This window comes from Lytechinus pictus, unplaced genomic scaffold (assembly GCF_037042905.1).
Source record: "Lytechinus pictus isolate F3 Inbred unplaced genomic scaffold, Lp3.0 scaffold_20, whole genome shotgun sequence".
Lineage (NCBI taxonomy): Eukaryota > Metazoa > Echinodermata > Echinoidea > Temnopleuroida > Toxopneustidae > Lytechinus > Lytechinus pictus.
In genome coordinates this window covers 5,156,214-5,179,917 of record NW_026974141.1, presented here as the reverse complement: position 1 = coordinate 5,179,917, position 23,704 = coordinate 5,156,214, and the positions used below count along the sequence as shown (strand labels likewise).

General features: G+C 38.8%; 1 protein-coding gene across 1 annotated transcript; it reads right to left on the bottom strand.

Annotated features, from left to right (window-relative positions):
- Positions 1–12,663: 12,663 nt before the first annotated feature.
- On the bottom strand, positions 12,664–13,287 carry LOC135157942 (uncharacterized). The gene has a single exon (XM_064115148.1). The coding sequence runs from the start codon at positions 13,285–13,287 to the stop codon at positions 12,664–12,666; it is 624 nt and encodes a 207-aa protein (XP_063971218.1).
- Positions 13,288–23,704: the final 10,417 nt, after the last annotated feature.

Sequence of the window (23,704 nt, the reverse complement as noted above, 5' to 3'; positions counted from 1 at the left end):
ACATGAAACACTTTTTGTAGTCATTGCAATCATGATTATCATACGCATCTCTCTAATCAAATATTTCGAGCGCGAAGCGCGAGCTGAAAATTTAGATAGTTCAGACCTGAAGTGGACATTCTAAGGTTTCTTTGTAGGAATTAACTAGGACCATACGTATTTCATTAACCAAATGATGCGGGCGCGAAGCGCGAGCTGAAAATTTGTTGTATTCAGATCATCAGAAGGGACATTTTAAGGACTGATTTTAGGAATGCATGAAGAGCAGACATATCTCACCAATCCACTAATGCGAACGTAATCACGGACAGGAAATGTTTCATATATTTTGACATTCGATCTTGATCCCTTCCCAAAGACCCCAACATTGATGAATTGGAAGAAACGGGGGTACCTCTTCAATGTTATAATAAGGACATAAGTATTTCGTTTGGAAATGGTGAACTGGCTCTTTATTTGCATTTTATGATTCAATAAAATTGTTTTATTTGTTAAGCGGTATTTCAGGAAGAATTTTCACCAATAAAACAATTATCTCTTGTGATTTTTGTCATTTCTTTCGTAAAAAGTGGGGGGGATGTTTGTACAGGCCATCCCCCCTCCTCGAAAAGTGGGGGGGATATATCCCCCCCATCCCCCCCGGGATTTACGCCAGTGTTGAGGGGTAAAGACAACACTCTAAGCCCAAGCATTTTAAGTTGGTTTAATTTTGAAGATTGGTCTTAGCTGTGATTTTTTTTCAATATTTGATTATCTTTTAAATAACCGGGTCTAGACGAAAGACTAAGCATAATACTCCACAAGAATAAGAATATGACAAAGTCATATTCTTATTCTATTTTAAGATTGTTTAAATCATTTTTAAATTACTGGGTCTGGAATAAAGACAACGCTCAAAACATGTGCTTTTCTACATGCATGGTCTTAATTTGGAGGATTGTTGGTTCTAAGATTCGTTTTGGGGGTTGGGTTTTATTGATTTTTTATTTCTTGAAATAATTGTGTCTGGAGGAAAGTCGGTCTTCGACAATCGGTCTTCATGTTATATCACAGTAATTAGATTATTGGGTATTCGTTTTAGAATATTTGTAAAAACTACTTTATTTTTTCAAATAATAAGCAAGTCTGGAGAAAGGATGTTTGCTTTACCCATGCATTATTACAATGTTTTGTAGGGGTCGTAGTATTATTTTTTTTAAAATGGGTGTGGGGTAAAGACATACTTTTTTTACTTGGTAAAACTTTGGAAAATTGGTCTTAGATTTGAAGTTTTTTAATTCATTTTTTAATAGCCGGGTCCGGAGGAAATACTTTGGACTTATATTGTAATTGTTTAATTATCCGGGTCTGGAAAAAAGACTTTGCACTTTGGTGCTATATGAACGCATTGCTATAGGGTTTATTTTTTAGTTTTAAGTAACCGGGTCTGGAGAAAAGACTACGCTTGATTCTCAATTTACTCTTAGTGCATATATTCACAATATACCCCGTATAAGTTGAAACAACAACAAAGACATTAATTCCGCCAGTTTTAATTAACTGGGTCTGGAGAAAAGACTAAGCTCGATTCTCTTTTTTTTCCACTGAAATATCATTACGTATCTTAGTTTTGACTTGTATTATAATTTTTGAAATAACCAGGTCTGGAAAAAAGACTTTGGGCTTATATTATAATTTGTGAAATAACCGGGTATGGAAAAAGACTTTGGACTTATATTATAATCTTTTAAACAACCGGGTCTGGAAAAAAGACTGGACTTATATTATAATTTTTGAAACAACCGGGTCTGAAACAAAGACTTTGGACTTGCATTGTAATTTTTGAATTAACCGGGTCTGGAAAAAAGACTTTGGACGTATATTATTATTTTTGAAACAACCGGGTCTGAAAAAAAGACTTTGGACTTGCATTATAATTTTTGAATTAACCGGGTCTGGAAAAAAGACTTTGGACGTATATTATAATTTTGAAACAACCGGGTCTGGAAAAAGACTTTGAAATTGGACTATGATGTTTAATTAACGTCTGGTAAAAACACTTTGCACTTTTGTGCTATATGAACGCATTACTATAGGATTTTAGTTTAGAACGGATTCGCCAAAAATCCCTTCAAATTTATTACATTTATGGGTAAAGTCATTATTACATTTGTGGGCGATCAAAAATTATTACATTTGTGGGTAAAGTGCATTATTACATTTGTGGGTGAAATTATTACATTTGTGGGTAAAGTGTTATTACATTTGTGGGCGTTATTACATTTGTGGGTAAAGTGTTATTACATTTGTGGGCGTTATTACATTTGTGGGTGCAACACCCCCCCCCCTAAAAAAAGGGTTATCAACTAAAAATTTAATTGGGGATCGTCCCCCACCTCAAATTTAGGGGGGACACGCCCCCCCCCCCCCCCCCCGCATCCGCCGCCTATGTTTGAAAGATAAGTTTGGCAATGTGAGTGACATGTAATTCCGAAGGGTCCTAGTTCCGAAGGTTCGATAATCCGAAAACGAAATAAGGTTCGTAATTCCGAAGGTTCGTCAGTCCGAAAACGAAATGAGGTTCGTAATTTTGAAGGTTCGTCAATCCGAAAACGAAATGAGGTTCGTAATTCCGAAGGTTCGTTAATCCGAAAACGAAATAAGGTTAGTTAATCCGAAAATTAAATAAGGTTCGTATTTCCGAAAATGAAATAAATTCATTTTGGTAACAAAAACGGTGTTATCATTACAAGATAACACGATATTATGCAATAATAGTAATAACGATCGTTGATACATGTGTGTGTTGTGGCCAAAGCATGAATTGCATTAAGAATAGGCGCCCGGATCAAGCATAGGCTTAATTTCGATTTTATCTGAGCAATTGCTGCCTATGCAAATGGTTTAAGGATGCAGGGGATTAAGTGTGTTGGTCGTGTGCAAGTAACCTCCATATTGGAGGGGATGTCATTTTTAATAACGGCTTCTGCTGGTAATAAAAATAAAAATAATACTAATGATGATCATAATAATCCAAACGATGATCATAATAAAAATGGTAATAAAGAATATAAATGTTAATGAAATTTTATTGATCGTTACGCGTAGTGTTGACAATGTTAATGACGATAACAATGATAACAGCTTAACATTGTTCTTTTTTATCATAATCCATGTGAAATTTAAAAAGGAATGCATTTAAATTCGTATCCACCGAACAGTAGGCCTATGTGTGTATATTGTGTGAGGGATGCTCATATATGGGTGCTGTGTGTTCGTGCATATCAGGGCCGAAGCCATGATTTTCTATGAGGGGGTTCCGAATAAAAAAAGAGTGAACCCTTTGTAGTTCACGATCAGTTCCGTTACCTCCCGGTGCTGATCCAGATTCCCCCAATGCGGGGGGAGGGGGATTTTCCTTACACTTTCCCCGATCGGCCGCTTAAATAAACAATTTTTTTTTTATATTGTATGCATTCACACCTTAACAATAATTTTAACTCTCATAGTAATTTTTGTATATATTATGCGTATCTAAGTAAACAATTACTGCGAGCAGAAGGCAGAAGCTAAAATTTGTAATATACTGCCCTGAAAACAGGAAAAGAGTACCTGTTTCAGATTGTTAGTGACTCATGAGGAGGATAAATAGGCGTATCTCATCAAACAGATAATTAGTACCATACGCGTCTTGTTAATGACCATAAACATTGCTCAGAATGATCAATTTTTAGGACAAAATTCATGAGATTTCTAAAAAAATAGCTCGCTCCTCGCATTCGCATTATTCAATCAGGGATCACGAAATACAGTTAACCTGTCTATAAGAATAAAGCTAAGAAGTCACTGTTCGGACTACCCTTAAAAAAAAACTATCAGATTTGGGCAGCCGATCGGGGAAAATTTAATGACCCCCCCCCCCCCCCCCCACCCAAAAGGAAAATACGTTCCACCGCCCCTGGTTGAAACATGCATCGTCTTCATGGCTAACTGCAAAAAGTCCTTAACATGTCCTTTTTAGATCAGGTCAGAGCTTTATTTAAAATTTCTGTTCGCGCTTCTTGCTCGCAGTTATTATCTAGTTACATAGGCATCTCGTTTTGAAGATCACAAACATATTGCCCATCATATTTAAAAAAATATATAGCTCACGCTTGCTTTATTTAAAAAGGGCTTATGATGTTATTACATATTTACTTTATTTTATAAGAATAAAGCTAATTATTGACTGTTAGGACTACCCTTTCAAAGAAACAAACATCAACTTTGAGCTGCCGATCGGAGAAAATATGGGTGACAAAAATTTCGTCCCCCCCCCCCCCCATTTGCGAAAGTTGGATCCGCCGGGGGGGGGGGGCGTGTCACATTGAAAATGCATTTATTTTATTTTATTTATTTTCCTCAGCAAAGCTTGCTTATTTTATCTAAGTTTCACTCCTCAGCCAGGTTGCTAAGAGACAAGGAGTAGCTCTTGTTTGAAGGTTTGCATGGTGGTATGTACAATCGCTGATGTGGTTTACGGTACACCATGTGAAGTGTTATAGAAACAGTGGATAGAAGAAGAGAAGAAATGGATAGGCGAGAAAGTGGAGATTTGAGAGTAGAGTATTCTTTCTTGAAAGTAGTCCTGAAAAGGACTGTAAACCAGGAAAGTTTGATGAGTTGAGAACAGCTTGAGTAGTAGAGCTAATGAGGTGATGCTGGCTTGAGTCGGCGAGTAGAGATGATGAGTAGTAGAGAGACTCGACGTTTCGGACAGGTTGACTGTCCGTCTTCAGGAGTGAGTGTTCGCGTGTGTGTGTGTGTGTGTATTTGAGTTTTGTCAATCAGATATGATTATTTACGTCTGGGACCGACCTTTATCGTCACCATCCGAAAGACGTGACCAGGGCTCGAACCTCGAACCTCTGCATCAATTTGTAACTTCCCCGCATAGCTTGGATTACAGGCGCACGCCACAACGCCCAGTTCACTCGGCGTGGGGCGGTACTTATGGCGTTCGTGCGGACGTGGGGGAAAGCGCTGGGCCGGCGGTCACGGCGGGCTGACGTCGTAGGTGGCGCTCTGTGCGTGGGTCAGCGGTTTTGGCGGGAAACGAGTTGGCGTGGTATGCGGACGCGTTGTGTAGACGGCGCACAGTGGGCCAGGAAAGAGCAAAAGTGCGCCAAAACTGGTTTTGGGTCATGAAACAAATTTTTTTTTTTTTCATGTTCTAAGCAAAGATAAGAACCTGTAGAATGTCTCCGTACAATATTTCTCAATGAAATTTATTATTAGTTGCCCATTTTATTTAATATTACCGGAAAATGACCCTTTACGGCTACCGCATGTGTAATTGACACGTTTTTAGAACTTTCATTGTTTTAACAAAACGGATTGCTTAATTTATTTATAATTCACGGTACTTTTTGATGAATGATTGTTTTAGGTGATCGGAAATTTTCAAAATAAAATGATAACCCCTTCAGAGGAAATTTTGGACGAAACCATTTGACAATGGGGGGGTTTTAGCAATTTTTTTTTCATGAGCATTTCTTTTACAAATTGCTGCCGATTGCTGCGCTGTAAATACCATGACGGTCTTTGTTATAGTTCATGCTTTACACTGATACCAAATTTAGCTGCATATACGTGCATTTTCTGGAGATATAACCAATTTCCAACCACATGTTCGCCGTATTTATCACAAAAATTGTTCCAAGTTAGTGTCCCATTATGCGCGTGCCGAACGTTGCGGGTGACATTAGACAAACTCCCCGTCGCGTGCTGGGAGATAGAAAGAGAGAGAGAGGGGGGATGTCTTGCTCAAGTGTAAGGCTCTTGTGACTGGTATCTGCCTAAAATATTTTCGTTAAGCCTACGTAAAGACAAACTTTCATTTCCACTTCCACTAACTATATAATAATACATGTAACACAACTTCATTTTGATGTCAACCTGTTCCATCCCGTGTTCCATATCTGATATGCTATCATCCTGAGAAGATTAATTCTTAAGGTAAGATTCCCGGATAAGATTATTAATTTTTTTTTCGTTAATAAACCAAGTAGGGGCTACTGTATATCGCTATAACACACATGACTAGGGATGTGATAGGTCTCACGCAGTTTTCTGCCAAAATATGAGAATGTGTATAGGAAAGAGATGGGATATATGTGGGCTCTATACATGTATAAGTTGCATTATCATTATTATAATATTTATCCCCCAAAAGGGTTTGTAACTTCACATACACGTATGAATTCGTTTATCTCTTGGCTCATTCTAAATTTGGTATAAGTTATTGTTAGTATCGATCAAGAAGGAAGTGTATATTATCATTTCAAGGATTGTTTGGTTTGTGACTCTCATTGACTTTATATACATGTATTCCACAGACTAATAGTAACAGGTGACATTGTGATTAGTAGCAAGTTTTTAAGAGTACAACAATCACAGCCTCTTCCCCCTGATGTTCAAAGTATGCTAAAAGATCCTCTAACCAAAGACATAATAGTTGGTGAGATGGCAGAGAGAGACTCTGATTCGGAATAACTTTGTATACGCCGTTATTGGTGAAATAGGTAGACCTTGTAGGGCCTTGTACTGATTAACCTGCAGAGGACCCGGCCTCTATTATTTATCATTGGAATAATTTTTTTAAAGATTTCACTGTCCACTTCTGGTATCAATCCATTTTAATTCATGTAGGTGTGGTTAATCATTGTACCCAGGGAATGAAAATACTCCTTTGCATTTTTTTTTTACAATTTCACTATGAATTTTACAATTCCGGATTCATGGTAGGGCGCCCTCTTTAAGCGATACTCAAGTCACCAATTGAATTGTTTGTATACCCCGAGCACAGACTTTTCTTGTTTGTTTGCCTGTTTGTGTGTTTGCTGTTTGATAATATGCTTAATTATTGCTGAAATTTCTCTAAAACTAGTTTCTGAAAATTTGAAACTTATTGTAGAATTAGAAACATGTAATTTCTTCTCAAATGTTAACAGCCAATCAGAAAACAGTATTTTAACGACGTCATCAATATTTGAAAATATTTTTATTGAATTCTACGGGTGAAATTACCCCTATCTACCAAATTTAATCGTACAAATGTGTGAATAATAGGTTTTGGCGCACTTTGGGTTCATTCTGGCCCACTGTGCGGCGGGGTGAGTTAGGGCGGCGTGTGTGTGTGTCGGCGGCGTGGTAGCAGGGCCGTAGCCAGAAGCATTTTGTTGGGGGGGTGTACCAGCTAAATTTGCCAACTAAATTTGGCGTGACAGCGCCAACGTGAGCACAGGGGGAGTCTGATGGGGGGTGTGCCCCCCCCTACAATAATCACATGCTAAAAGATTTTGAATTTTTAAAATTGAATTAGTGGCATTTGGTGAATACTTTAAGGTAAATTATACAAAGATAAACAAAGATATTTGCAATTTAAAAATAAATATTTTGGATCAAAATAGAAAGGCTAGTGTGCCGTAGTTGCTAACTTGCAGTATAATGATATACCCTATGCATTAATAATATCAAAATCAAAGATTTGTTAATTTTTAATTGACCTTCTGTGCAAGATGTCTCAACTAAAATTTCAAGTGCTACTGCTAACAGTGGCGTACCGTGGGTCACGGCATTGGGGGGGGGGGGGCACCAGCAAAAATTTAGAGTCATTAAGTGGGCGCGCGAAGCACGCTCAATTGCCAGGTATACTGACCTGATAGAGACATTTTAAGGACTGTGCCATTAAACGGATATGTATCTTAGTGATCAAATAATGCGAGCGCGAAGCGCGAGCTGAAAATGTTTGATATTCAGTCCTAAAAAGGGACATTATAAGCAAAGTTTTGTAATCATGATACGTACCTGTCTTACAAAACAAACAATGCGAGCGCGAAGCGCGAGCTGAAATTTTTTGTATAACTTAACCCTAAAAAGGGACATTTTCAGGACTATCTTTTGGAATTCATGAAGTGCGTACGTATCTCATCATAGTCATCTAATGCGAGCGCCAAGCGCTTGCTGATTTTGTTAGAATTACACTGGCACATGAAGCACTTTTTGTGGTCATTGTAATCATGAACATGATACGTATTTCACTAATGAAATATTTCGGGCGAGAAGCGCGAGCTGACAATTTTTGAAATTCAGACCTGAAGAGGGGCATTCTATATGGCTTGTTTGTAGGAATTTACTATTTCACTAATTAAGTGATGCGAGCGCGAAGCGCGAGCTGAAAATTTGTTTTAATTAGATCAGAAAAAGGGACATTTTAAGGACTGTCTTTAGGAAATCGTGCACTGCAAAAACGCCGGTGTTGATTTAACACCAGCCTGGTATCTATATCGGTCCACACCAATGCGAACGTATAAGCACATACTGGAAATGTTTTATTAAGGCCTTAAAAGGGGGCAATCACTTTAAGTATATAGTCATGAAAAAAGCATATGTCACTACATAAAACAATGATAACTTGAAGTGCGAGAAGATAGTTTGGTGCATAATCTTTGTGGACTTAAAATACAACAGGACTATATATCTCATTAGTCAGACAATGCGAGCACCAGGAATGATGCAACCCCAACCTGCCCCCATCCCCACCCTAAGCACCTTCTGACACCATAAATTAAAAAAAAAAAGTTTAGTAAAAATAACTTAGAAAACTGCAAACTTGTAGACAAGTCTACAAGTTGTAGACTTGTCTTCATGAATTTGCCAACTGCCGAGTTACCAGTTTTTTAAGTCTTGTATTCTGTTCTTTTCAAATCTGAAACGGGGCAGTACTTGTACATCACTTTGCTGACTGGTAGAGCGTATAGTGTTCTGCCACTTTAATAGGCCCACTTTATAATTTGCCAACTATACTTTGGCTTTGATTATTCAACTTAAACCTTGGAAATTCATCCCACCCAATATTTATGTACCTAGTCTTGCCTCTAATTTTACAAAACTAATGTGTTTGTTAAATCGTCAATAATTGTGGTATAATTTGCAAACTAACAAGCTTGTTCATATTGGGGGAGGACTGGGGGCTTACTTTGTGTGTTATTATAGCTCCATCTGTTTTGTACTTAGTATTTTGCTGACTAGTAGGGCTCTAAGCCTGGCTACATGGACTTGGATTTGCCAATTGGTTGTCTTTACTCTAAAAGTCGTAACCTTCTTCGAAGTTAGTACCCCTATTTTTCTTTCCTTTTCTTTCTTTCTTTCTTTCTTTCTTTCTTTCTTTCTTTCTTTCTTTCTTTCTTTCTTTCTTTCTTTCTTTCTTTCTTTCTTTCTTTCTTTCTTTCTTTCTTTCTTTCTTTCTCTCTCTCCCCCTCTCTCTCTCTTTCTTTCTTTCTTTCTTTTTCTCCCCTATCCTCCATTTTGCCAACTGGTACATGATTTTGCCGACTGCCACGAATGTTGGGGGGGTGTCACACCACCCCATACCCCCCCCCCCCCTCTAGCTACGGCCCTGCGTGGTAGGTACATCAGTGGTGGCGTTCTGTGCGTGTTGGTCGGCTGACTCGTCGGGTAGGCTTCGGCGGGATTGAGTGGGTGGCCTGGTGTACGGATGAGGTGTTGGGTCGTCGGCGGAGGTTGTAGCGAGGTGTCGGTGTCGGTGGCGTGTGCGTCGGCGAAGTTGCTGGTTGAGTTGGTGATTCGATCAGACTGCTGTGTTGGGTAGGAGGGCTTGGTGGGGTGACGGTGGACGGCGGGTTGCTTGTGGAGTTGGTTGTGGATTGGTTCCCAGAAGGAAAAACCAGTAAGACCAGTAAGAATTTACTGGTTTCCAGTTGAATTTTACTGGTTTCCAGTATATTTTTACTGGGCCAGTTGATTTTTAACTGGACCAGTAAAAATCAACTGGAGACCAGTTCCAACAATTGCATTCCAGTTGAAGCAATTAGTAATACCAGTTAAATTGTTTTTCATCAAACTGGTGTTTCTAGTCCAATAAATGGTTTCCATTAGATTTTTACTGGTTTCCAGTATATGTTTACTGGACCAGTTGATTTTTAACTGGACCAGTAAAAATCAACTGGAGACCAGTTCAAACCAGTGGCGTAGACACGTTCGTACACCTGGGGGAGATGACTGGGCTGCCAACGCTAGTTAGGGCGCGAAGCGCCCGAGTGAGGGAGCGAAGCGACCGAGCGGGGGGAGGGTGTGGGAGGGGGGTGTCCCCCCTGCCACGGTAGGGAGCTTTTGCAATTTTGAACTTGAAATCGTGCGATCTGATGCATACTTAATGAGGTAAAATAACACACACAAGCGCGCACGCACACACACACATACTCACACACACACACACACACGGGTGCGCGCACCACACACATACTACGCCTTGATGACAGACCCTGTCGCAGAAGGAATCGCAAGCTCTTGAAGACCTTATCATCAGTGCTCGTTGGGCTGTTTCCTGCTGTTGACGGCAGTTGGCGTCCATTTTGACATCGATTTTAGCCTCAGGTTTCAAGGAAATCGCTGCCTTTGCGACTCTGTGACAATTTGAAGCCTTGTGGCTCTCAAATCTGGGTGATGCCTTTTTCCAGTTACAAAAGCCGATTGAAACAAATGCTGGTTCTTTGTTCTTGGCCAATTTCAAGAGTCCGCGTTTTTCTGCCTGTGCACAGTAGAAACACAGTACCCGTTTCAGGGAGGGTTCGTAATGGATCCAGGGGTAGCTTTGGTACCATTTGGCTTGAAACAGAATTTTCTGCGTTTTAGTTTCTACTACGGGAATGGAAGAAGTAGGGGGTGATTGGGGCTAACCCAGTCGTCAAAACCGGCATCAGCTTCATCATCATCTTTCGCCTCAGATGCTCCATCACCCTCAACGGCACTTTCTTCTGGTTGAACTTCAGGAAGAACAGGCCTATCTCCGACATCATCCGATTTTGATGTAGACGGCTGTTCGTCATCATGTTCTTCTTTCTCATTGTGCTTGAAAAAAGAAGTGATCTTTGATGTTTTCAACTTCTTATTATGAGCCATCCTAGAATCCTAAAATCAATTCACGCTGTGAATTATGTAAGTGACACACTCACATATATTTCCCCCTTAAAAAGTTAAGGAAGACAAGGCCTCCTGCTGAGCGGACTCACCACGTGTTTTTGTTTTCTAGCTAACTGCCTTAGCGCGTCCCTTCTCTCCCCGCACGTAATGCGCACATAACACGGCGTACGCTCGTAATCCGCATCCCTGATTTTCAATAGCTTCTTTCACACGTTAAAAGCCAATCTTGTGGTTATCTTGTGGTTATCTTGTGGTTTGCAATCTTAGAGGTATCTTGTGGTTATCTTGTGGTTTGCCCCATTTGAACACGCAAAACTCGTGGTTATCTTTTGGTTTCCACACCACGAGATTGCGCGCACTGCAAAATATGCGCGATTAATCTTGTGGTTATCTTGTGGTTTCCAAACCACAAGATAACCACAAAATACTTGTAAGATTTTCTTTTTTTTACCGTCTGAATTGGCTTTCACCGTGTGAATGCGGCTAATAACAATAAACACAATTACAATAATGATGAGGATTATTATTATCATCATCATAATTATTATTATTATTAATATTATAATCGTTATCATTATTATTATTACTATTATTATCATCATTATGACTTATTAAGTAACCAAATATCATTCCCCAAAACCTGGGGGGGGGGGGGATGATTGTACATGCCATCCCCCCCACCTTGTGAGGTGGAGGGGGGGGATGCATCCCCCTCATCCCCCCCGTTGTCTACGCCCCTGGTTCAAACAATTGCATTCTAGTTGAAGCAAAGTAGTAATACCAGTTAAATTGTTTTTCATCAAACTGGTGTTACTGGTCCAATAAATAATGATTTTATTTCAAGTCAGATCATTTGACGAATTATGGAAAATGAATCTTGCAATTCAGAGAAAGTTATCGTTATCGATTGTTATCATCATTCTTATAATTATCATAATTATTATTTGTATGATTATTATGATCATTGTTATCATTCTTATTACTGTTATCATTGTTATTAATATTGTAATTATTATTATTAATATTATAATTATCAAGTATTAACATTATCATTAAAACAATTATTTCCTTTAATTATGATTAAGAGCAAGATAAATTCCTCTGATATAGTCAACTGGTCTAAAGTAATTCATTGTTTGAAATTGAACTGGTCAAGACCAGTAATACCAGTAATTCTGATGATGCTGATCACGTGGTTTACCCCATTTGCATATTTCCTGTTTTTAAAAGAAAAATCAGGATTTAGCATGGAATATCCTTGCAATGGCACTCATTGTTGTTTAAAAACTTTCTAAATAAGTGTGTGAACTAATTCACAATGAAAATGTGTAATTTCATATATCACATTTAAAATAACAGCAGAAAAATTAATTTACTAACCATTTTTTCCATCACATTTCACTGACCATGGTATATAACAAAGCAAATGCATGTAATAAATTGATCCAGTAAGACCAGTACGAGGACCAGTTCGACCAGTTCAATGACCAGTCAGACCAGTAGAAAATACCAGTAAAGACCAGCTATTGGATACCAGTATGAAGACCAGTGACACCAGTAACAACCACCAGAAACAACACCAGTATAAAATTCCAGTTATTCAAGACCAGTTTAATTTTTAACTGGACCAGTAAAATTTTAACTGGACCAGTATGACCAGTTAGACCAGTAAACCGATGTTCCAATTTCCAGAGTTACCAGTTAAAATTCTACTGGTCTAACTGGTCCAGTGGAACTGTTTTTTCCTTCTGGGTTGGAAGTTGGGTGGTGACGTAGGATTGGGCGCCAGATGGTGTTGATGTGGAGGCCAGGGTCTTGAGGCACGGTGTTGTGTTGATGTATCTCAATGGCTTCCCTGACCCTTCTGGTATTCCAGTGCCGGATGTTGGTGATTAGGTGGCTCTTGTCCCAGTCTATGCTGTGATTTTCCTGTTGTGCGTGTTTGGCGATGGCAGATCGGTCCCAGTCGCTGCGTCGGTGGTGGGTCTTGTGTTCCTTGAGTCTGGTGTCGAAGTCTCGGCCGGTTTCTCCAATGTAGACTTTGCCACAGTCGCAGGGGATCTTGTAGACGCCTGGTTGCTTGTTGGATGGGTGCTTGTCCTTGTGAGAGTGCAGGATGGAGTGTAGCTTGCGAGAGGATTGGTGTCTGACGAGGATGTTGGCAGAGTGAAGGATGCGTTGTAGTCGGTGTGAAGTCTTGCCGATGTAGGGAAGTGCTTTGGTGGCGATATAGGCTTGGTTTCGGATGGGTTTTCGGTGCTGTTGGTGCTGGGTTGGTGGCTGGACGGTTGAGTGTTGATCCTTCTCCTGGGGTATAAGTATCATAAAAGGATGTCATTCTACAAGTTTATGTGACAATGAATTCATACTTTATAGAATAATATTCTTGAATGTGATTTAACCCTCAGAGTAAATGTTCAAACAAATTTTATTAGTTATAGTATGACATGAAAATAACCTCCAGTTGATGTTACTGTTAGGATATATCGTAGAGAGATTCTTGGTTTTGTCTTTAATTTTAGATGGTTCTAAGATCGGGATATATTCCAAGACCGGATAATTTCCAGGATCGGGACATTTCCCAAGACCGGGTTGCTTTGAAGACTGGTGAATTGTTTTAAGCTGAACATTATAAAGTGCTGACTCTGAAGGTTTTCGGCCAACATGTCACCTGACAGATAAGTTGTAAATAGCAGTGAGAGAGAAAGCAGGAGACGTTTCGTTAAATTTGAAACTAGCTTTCTAAATACCAGGAAGTTTTGCAAATTGACATTTCAGAAAATAGACATTGATTATGAAGATGACCGAACATGAACAGTTTGATAGTGAGAAGAGTTTATTCGAATTTGAATCCGTGTAAGATATGTCGATTAACAGAGTTTTGAGCTAGAATTTAGGTGCATAATTTTTTTAAGCTCAAGTTCAGGAGTTAGAAGGATTTTGAAATGTAATCACAAAAATGTTGTGATAAGAGATACAAAGTGGTGAGAATGGAATTCTATGAAGGTGGATTATTAATGCAGGATCCTTTCATAGGAATTTTTGGTAGTCGTTATTGTGCAAACAAAATGAAACAAAGTTAAAGGTTTAATTGATATTTTTTGAGGTAATTTTGCAGGTGAAAATGTAATACACTGAACGTTGAAGCTGGTGATGAGATCAGTGCAGGATCTCTTCAGTTATATTGGAGTTAGAGACAGATCGAGAGTTGAATGTTATAACTTGGATCAATGCAGGATCCTTTGATTGTAAACTTGTGAATTAGAGTACTTTTCATAATACTTTATCATATAGAGGTGTTACAGTTTTTATTTCCCTTTAAAACTTCATACGTTGGACAATATTGAGCTTCAAAGAGAGATGTTTTGATATTGGAGTTTTGTGTACTGAAATAAATTGTAAATTGTGATTTGGTACACATTGAGTTTTACTTGAATTTTATTTGGAGTCCGCCCATGTGACAGGGGGCAGGGGCACTTGTACCCCAAAAAGAAAAAAACGGGGAAATTCTATTTTTCCTAAATGGGAAATTCCCTTTTTTTTTAATGTGCCGTTTTTTCGAAATAAAATACTTTTTTTAAAGTATACATTTCAGATTAGTTTTCAGCCTGGAATATTACAAATTTTCAGCTCGCGCTCCGCACTCTCAATTATTCGATTGGTGAAATGTGTATCATGAAGAGGTCACTAAATGCATTCTATTAACATGTTCATCTTTTGGTCAGTATATTTAAACAACTTCAGCTTTGAATTTTTTTTCCAAGCCGCTCGCTCATTATACTCTCTCGCGAAAAATAAAGCCTAAATATACATCTTTTCATAATCAGAAGTCACTTCAAAAGGCTTTTCTCTACTTAATTACTATAAAACACACAATGACTTCACGCAGGTGATAATATCAAGGTGAAAATATCACCAAAGTGCCCATTTTGACGTATGAGTTTCGTTTTTAGCTTTGCCCCCCCAACCGAAAATTCGTTCGGCCGCCCTTGCCTTCCCATCCATCCTCATAACAATTGAACAGCAACGGTGTTTCTCCCCCCCCCCCCCACTTGCCTCTGCTTTCCCGGTTTTCATTTTCGGATTAACGAACCTTCGGAACAACGAACCTTATTTTGTTTTCGGATTAACGAACCTTCGGAACAACGAACCTTATTTCGTTTTCGGATTAACGAACCCTCGGAACAACGAACCTTATTTCGTTTTCGGATTAACGAGCTTTCGGAACAACGAACCTTATTTCGTTTTCGGATTGACGAACCCTCGGAACAACGAACCTTATTTCGTTTTCGGATTAACGAACCTTCGGAACAACGAACCTCATTTCGTTTTCGGATTATCGAAACTTCGGAATAACGAACCTTCGGAATAACGCCACAAATGCTCGGATTAACGAGCCCTTTTTCGTTTTCGGATTAACGAACATCGAGGTGTAGGCAATTTACGTGTTTCGGAATTACGAACCTTCGGAATAAAGACCCTTCGGAATTACGAACCCTCGGAATTACGAATTGTAACCATATTTGTAGCATTAAGAAATCTCGCCTCTAAAGTTGCAGCATCTGTAAATCACTTATGCAATATCTATGGTATTGATTATTGAGATGATTCTTTGCCTAAGACCACGCACGGCATAAAACTTGCCAAGTTGCAGAGATGCCCGAAGTCTGCACTCAATGTAAGGCAACATACTTTCCACACAACAATTGGTTAAAACTTTATCAAATTCTGGGTAGTCTTAAACCAAAAATGTGTGCTTTGGGTGAAAACTACACAGTATTGGTTGAAACTACCAAGACTTTGATAACTCTTTAACCGATTGTTGCGAGGACAGTATGTTGCCCAACATTTTAAGAGTGTGGTGCTCAGCCCGTTGGCGAAATTATTTTTCCCACCGAGTTCTGGACCGACATATGAATATTCATGACTTGCGTCTTCGGATTGAGAGTACGCATGCGCGTGGACTTGTCCTCGACCAGTGCCGATCGTAAGCATTCACGTTGCTCAGAATGAATTAGCATCGTCAAATTACCGGTACCCTTACATAGTTACATAGGCCTTATAGGCTTAGATCTATATATACAGTACATCCAATTCTTAAACACTTATCAAACTAGCTGCCATTAATGGCAAGACATGTGCTAGGGTAGGGCTAGCTTAGGCTAGCGCATTAACTTTACCTCAAATCTGGACCTGTCTAATGCCTAATACTAATAGGAATAGCCGACTAATGCCATGATTAACTTCGAACTTGTTAATTCCGAACTTTACGTTTGATTAGGTTTGGACCAATATTAGCTTATTTGCCATGGTTTAATATGTCTAGTCCGTATACAGAACCAGTCCTAGATCTAAAATAAATAACTTAGTTCTAGTCTAGTCTCTAGATCTAGACTCTGATCTACGCGCTATCAGCATGGAACCACTAGTGTACCAAAGGGGGGGGGGGGGCAGACTGCCCCCCTGACGAGTCACAACTGATCCAGGGGACGTGCCCACCCCCCTTGAGAAGCCAAATTAATCATTTGTAATGTCAAAATGCAACGAAAAAAGACGTATGTCCCCTCTTTTGAACGTGAAAATCTTTTTTTTTTCTTGTCAAATTTTTTCCAGCTACGAAATCCTTAATTTTGGGTGAAGACGGGGATCAAGATCACTGACGTTAATTTGTGCCTGACGTTAGAATACGTTCCATGCACGCACTGGTGTACCTAGGATTTTCCAAAAGGGGGGCAATTTTTTTAGAGGATATTTCGTCCGCGAAAAAATGTGACAAGCCCCCCCCCCCAAAAAAAAAAAGGGTATTCACCCCAAATTATGGATTTCTTAGCTGGAAAAAAAATTGACAAGCAAAAAAAAAAAAAAAAAAGATCTTCTCGTTCAAAAAAGGGGACATACGTCTTTTTCATTGCATTTTTACATTACAAATTATTAATTTGGCTTCTCAAAGGGGGCACGTCCCCTGAATCAGTTGTGACTCGTCAGAGGGACAGTCTTCCCCCCACCCTTGGTACACTACTGGTTCCATGCTGACACAGCGTAGATCAGAGTCTAGATATAGAGACTAGACTAGAACTATATAAGATAATTTTTTTTAGATCTAGGACTGGTTTTGTATACGGACTAGACATATTAAACCATGGCAAATAAGCTAATATTTGTCTAAACCTAATTAAACGTGAAGTTCGGAATTAACCAGTTCGAAGTTAACCATGGCATTAGTCGGCTATTCAGTGTTGTAGTCAAGGCTCAAACCTCCAAGGCCAAGGCTTTAATACCCAAGGCCAAGGCTTCAATACCAAAGGCCAAGGCATGGAAACCCAAGGCCAAGGCCTGAAAACCTCAAGGCCAAGGCATTTCAAACTTACGATATACAGAACAATGAACTAACAATACTTAGGCGGCAGACATCACACATGGTAAAATGTATGTGAGCGAGGGGACTGAGCGAGAAAAAAATATAACCTTTGTACATTTAAAACAAAAATAATTTCATGATAGAGACATATTAAAATAATGATATAGTTACCTGTGTACACATAATCCATAATTTTTCTATAGGCGATTTACATTGCAATAATTATTATTACCACGGTCATCTGATTCTGGCATTCTCAACGTATGTTTTTCTCCACTCCCTGGGACAGGGGCAGCAGAAAATTATTATGGGGGGGGGGGGGTCAACGCCAAAAAGGCACCCATTTATCAAAATGAGTTTTTTTGTGCAAACAGATACATGTATTTTCAAAATGAGATTATGAACTGCGTGAAGTAATTGTGTGTTTATAGAAATTAAGTTGAGCAAAGGCCTTCTAAAATGATTTTTAATTATAAGATAGATATTTTGCTTTAGGTTTTACTTCTCAGCGAGAAAGCATTGCGAGCAAGCGGTTTTGAACAAAAAATCAATTCTGATGTTGTAAAACTTGATTTATGGTCAATTATGGGGCTAATCATTGTTGAAATTTCCTTGCGCGATGTTGCCAGCGCGAATCACCAGCTCAAACTTCTTGACATGTCGTGTAATAAGACATGGAAATTATTTTATTCTGAGCTGGTTTTGTAATCATGAAAAAGATGTGTATCTAACTAAAAAATAATAAACTGACCAGTAAAGGAAGCAGTTAATTAAGCAGTTAATTACTGCATTTTAAATAAGATACATAACTCACCAATAAAAAATAATGCGAGCGCAAAGCGCGAGCTCAAAAATTTGTGATATTCCAACCTGAAAACTGGACATTCTAAGCATTTTTTTGTGAACGGGAAGAGAACGAGTACAATAATTGATGCGAGTGCAGGAAGCGAGCCAAATATTTGTGATATTTCAACCATAAAGCAACATTCTATACATATTTGTAACCATTAGCAGTACTGTACTAAACAATAATTGATGCAAGCACGATTCAAAATCTGTGATTTTCGAACCTAAAATGTATTATGTTTTATTATTAAAGAAGGTATTTCTTTTTTAAAAGGGCATATTTCATTTGGAAAAAAAATCCTACAGGGATTTTTTTTTTTTGGGGGGGGGGGCAAGAGAGCACAAAGCGAAAGCTAAAAATTTCAAATGCTTAAACTGAAAATGAGTCATTTTTAGGACTCTTGTCAGTTTTCATATTTTTTTCTGCTTACAACCACTTTTATTAAACAGTTAATTAATCATTAATTATTAATACTTATTGATAATATTAATAATTATTAATTATTAAATTATTTTTGTTAATTATTATTTCTTGAAACCATATTGACACAAAAACAAAAAAGTTGTTTATTTCCTTGAAACTGTAGAGAAATGAGATTCAATGTTGAACGATATATGATTAAAAAGAAGTAAACGTTTTTCCCCCTTTGTTTTGTCAATCTGACCCAAAACAAATATAAAATTTAGAAGAGAGATAGAGAGAAGAAGTCCCACCACCAAGAATAAACTTAGACAAGGGGGGGGGGGGAGGGAAAGGAAAAGATGGAGTAAATGTGATATTATTTTTTAAACAATCTATTGCAAAATTAGCTTTTCTTATAGAAAGAGGGGGACAAATTTTGTTCACTCGCTCGCTTCAATCGCTTTCTTCTTTTTTTGACAGAAATTTTGCTTTATAAATGCCATGCTTGGCCCCTCAAAGTTTCTGGCTCATCATGCCATTGACATAACCCATTTGGATATGACAAAATTGGAGACTGTGTTCAAGTTTACCAAATCTTTTCAGAATATCATTAAGACTTAAAACATTCTTGTTGGCCAAAGAAAATAATACAAGGAAAATCCTAATGGACTAGAAATCAACCTTGTTATCGTTCTTTAGAGTTAGCTATGTTTAAAGTATGAAAATTGTTGTCAAAAATTGCAGTCAGATGTAAAAATTATTCTTGTCATCAAAGCACTATTATCTTGATCATGGCCATTATTATTTACTGTCATTATCATCATGGGCGGAAATCCCAGGGGGACAGGGGGGACGTGTCCCCCCTACTCAAAATAGTAGGGGGGGACACAATATCAAATGTCCCCCCTACTATTTTTTGTCTTTTATGATGGTAAGAAATACATCATTCTAAATCGAAATAAAACGTGTATTTTGGGACGAATTGGGACGAGATGACCGTACTTTTGGGATGATAATCTTTTTTTTTGCTTGTCAAATTTTCCCGCCCCTTGTCCCCAAAGGCGGATCCAGGGGGCCGAGGGCCCCCCCCTATTGGCGGAGCAAAAAAAGAAAAACGGGGAAGAAAGAAGGAAAAAGGAAAAAAGGAGGGAAAAGAGAGGAGAAAAAGAAGAGAAGGATGACGAGTGCATAAAATAAGATGAGGGGAAGACTTGGAAAATAAAAAGAATCTTTCGTGCCACTATATAAATTTTTCGCTCGCGCTTCGCGTTCGCATTGCCTGTTAGGTGATTTACATATCTTGTTCAATATGGAGCTCAAATATCAAGTTTGGAAGTCAACCTACAAAACATATTTCACCTCGGAAATCGAACTTTCATTATTTTGTGTGATTTACAAATTGATTTTTAAAAAGTGCTCTGTAAAAATGTCAGTTTTATGGTCTGAATAATTTTATCAACATTTGCTGTTTGCGCTGCGTGCTCGCAAATTTTGATTTATCAGGTACCTTTTATTTTCGTGTATTCCATAAAGTTGTCAAAATATCCCTTTTCAGGTCTGATTGTCAAGACGCATGAACTAGCGCTGCACGCCGGCATTCTGATTGGCGAGTTATCATGTTTCAATATTGATTATACAACAAACTACTTAAAATCCCCTTTTCATGACAGTTTATTAAAAATTTTAGCTCGCGATTTGCGCTCACATTAATGGTTAAAAATATATCAACTGATGCATCCTATTCATAATTACAAAAGTAAAATGTCCAGTTCTTATGCCATAATATCATTAGATTTCGCGCCCTTATTAGGCATTAATAAATATGATATTAATTAAATAATTAAAGTGTCCCTTTTGTTTCATCTCGCGCTTAGCAAGAGGAATAGGAAGATATTCATCATTTTCATGACATGTCGTAAGGATGCCCCGGTCCTATGTCAAAACTCAAAGTAATAATAATGAAAATTTTAGCTCTTTTTTGTGCGATCCATATCCACCTTACAACCACAATCCACCTTACAGATCGGAATATCAAAGTTTCATGATTTTCATGATTAAAGATGTATTTAGAATGCCTAGATTCTAGGTCTAAATATGAAACACGCGCGCGCATGTTTATTCAAATACTCAACTTGTTCTCTATTTAAATCATTATCTAGTTTCAGATCACAATATCAAAATTTTTCTGCTCGCGCTTTGTGCTCGCATTATTAATGTAGAAAGACCCCCTATTACTCATCCTTTTCATGATTTACAAAACATTGATTGTGATTGATTTATTTTATTTAAACACGGTAAAAAGCCCTCGATCAGCCTATGGCTGTTTACAAAACATGAACAGAGTGGCCCATTTTTAGGTCTAAATCTCGATTCGCGCTTCGCACTCGCATCAATTGTTGAATTATAAAGCTATCCTGTTCACGATTACAAAAATTGATTAAAATTTTCCATTCTTTCTTTAGAAATTTTCAAACATGAATAGACTGTCTCGTTCAGAAAGGACTAAATCTCGAAATTTTCCATCAATTGTCTACTTATATATCTATTCTGCTTGAATTACAAAAAGTGCTTAGAATTTCCATTCTTTAGGTGAAAATGTAAAAAAAAATCAGCTCGCGCTTCGCGCTCGCATTATTTGATTGTTAAATGCTAACTGCACGCAGTCTTTAACAAGTATCTTTTCCATCAGTTCATTTCTGCTCGCGCTTTGCGTTTGTAGTAATTACTAAGTTGCATACACATTTTTTTCAGGATAACAAACATTGCCCAGAATGTTCAAATTTTAGGGAAAAAAATAAAATTTCCAAAAAATTAGCTCGCGCTTCGCGCTCGCATCATATAAATAAGGATTATGATATTATATATGAATTTATAAGAATAAAGCTAAGAAGTGACTTATGAGGACTACCCCTTCAAAGAAACAAACACAAATCATCTTCGAGCTGCCGATCGGGGAAAATATGGCTGAAACAAATTTCCGCCCCCCCCCCCTATTGGCGAAGGCTGGATCCGCCCCTGTGTCCCCCCTACTTTTTGGGAGAGATTTCCGCCCCTGATTATCATCATATGATTACAACACATTACCAATACATAATGCTATTTTTCATAACTGATGTATTCTTTGTTTGAATTTCTTGATAATGGTGACAATTACAATTGATGACACTGCTAGTACACTTACTACTGCTGCTGCTACTGTTACTGGTGATTGGTAGTATTGACCATTAGTGTTATTAAATATATATATAAAAAAACAATTGAAACATTTATAATTACTTATTTAAAACAAAGTACAAAATACAAAATGCCTTGAAAAAGCCTTGAAAATGCCTTGAAAATGCCTTAAAATTTCAAGGCTCAAAATCCTCAAGGCCAAGGCCTTCTCGATGCCAAGGCTTTGAAAAAGTAGCAAGGCATTAAGGCGCCTTAAGGCCAAGGCCGAGCATCAAGGCACTACAACACTGATTAGTGTAGTAGGTTTCACGGTACACCATGTATCTTTCTTGGGCAGATGTTGGTCCTAAAAAGGACCACCCAATCTCGACGTTTCGACAAGTGTGTTCTTGTCGTTCTCAGGAGAAAACGACAAGAACACACTTGTCGAAACGTCGAGATTGGGTGGTCCTTTTTAGGACCAACACCTGCCCAAGAAAGATACATGGTGTACCGTGAAACCTACTACACTATTCTTCTTCGCCATGCATGGAAACCTTCATAAATTATAACACTGATTAGTACTAGGCATTAATTAGACAGGTCCAGATTTGAGGTAAAGTTAATGCGCTAGCCTAAGCTAGCCCTACCCTAGCACATGTCTTACCATTAATGGCAGCTAGTTTATTAAGTGTTTAAGAATTGGATATATATATATATATATAGATCTAAGCCTATAAGACCTATGTAACTATGTAAGGGTACCGGTAATTTGACGATGCTAATTCATTCTGAGCAACGTGAATGCTTACGATCGGCACTGGTCGAGGCCAAGTCCACGCGCATGCGTACTCTCAATCCGAAGACGCAAGTCATGAATATTCACATGTCGGTCCAGAACTCGGTGGGAAAAATAATTTCGAAGCCCGCGGGGGGGGGGGGGGGTGCACTCAGTATATAATGCATAGTGGGTATGTGCCGCGGAGGGGACCCCCATTTTTACACTCAAATTTCCGTTCCAAGGCATAGCATTTTTGTCTTATTGAGACAAAGAACAAAGAAAGTCGCTCCAAAGCATAGCATTTTCTTCTTATCGATGAAAAAGAAGAAAGAAATCCGCTCCAAAGCTTCGCATATTTTCCGTTACGCCGTTCCGGCCGTATTGATCTGCTACGATGAGCCGCAATTTTGGTGAAAAGCGGCCGCAAAACGCTGTCCGACCATCGCCTCTGCGCTATAGCGCACCCGGCCCCGTGCCGCCGGGTGCACGTATGCCCGTTCCATAGGGATGAATACGCACTCACGCGAAGGCGACCCGTTCCAAGGACCCCCGTTTTCACAAACATTTGTAGTTTTGAAGCCCGTTCCGAGGACCCTCCTTTTTACAATAAGCCCGCTCCAAGGCCCCCGTTTTTTGTCTCGCCCGCGGCACAGGCCTACTACTTTTTTGGTCGAGTGCCCCCCCCCCCCCCGGGGTGCTCATGTCATCAATGGAACATCTTGTTTCACTCATCCAATTCTAAAATAATATACACAGGTAATGTTAGTTTTACCAGCATCCACACAATAAAATTCAAAATCATAGTCTTTAAAATGCATTCTCAATCTCCTGTGCACCTTCGAGACCTAATCTCAGAACATTTTCTATAATAAATGCAATGGCGGCACTCGGGGGGGGGGGGGGGGGTACGAAATGCCCCCTCGCCGGCCAGGATCGTCTCCCCCTCCACTGCCACCTCCCCAGATTTTTTTTTAAAACTGAAGAAAAAAAATATTGTATAGTAAATGCTGTCATAAGCATTATACCCAAGCTGTAAAATGCTCCGAAACAGCAATTTTCACTTTTCAAATTTTGTAATCTCTCCGCATAGGTAGGGGCCACGATTGAGTTTTCCATTGTTCTTTAGACACACACACACACCTCTAAGGGCACAACACACAGACACAGACACCCTCATACACACACACGCACACCCACCCTC

Coding starts and splice junctions, on each gene's coding strand:
- LOC135157942 (XM_064115148.1), bottom strand. CDS start 13,287: ATGATACTTATACCCCAGGAGAAGGATCAACACTCAACCGTCCAGCCA.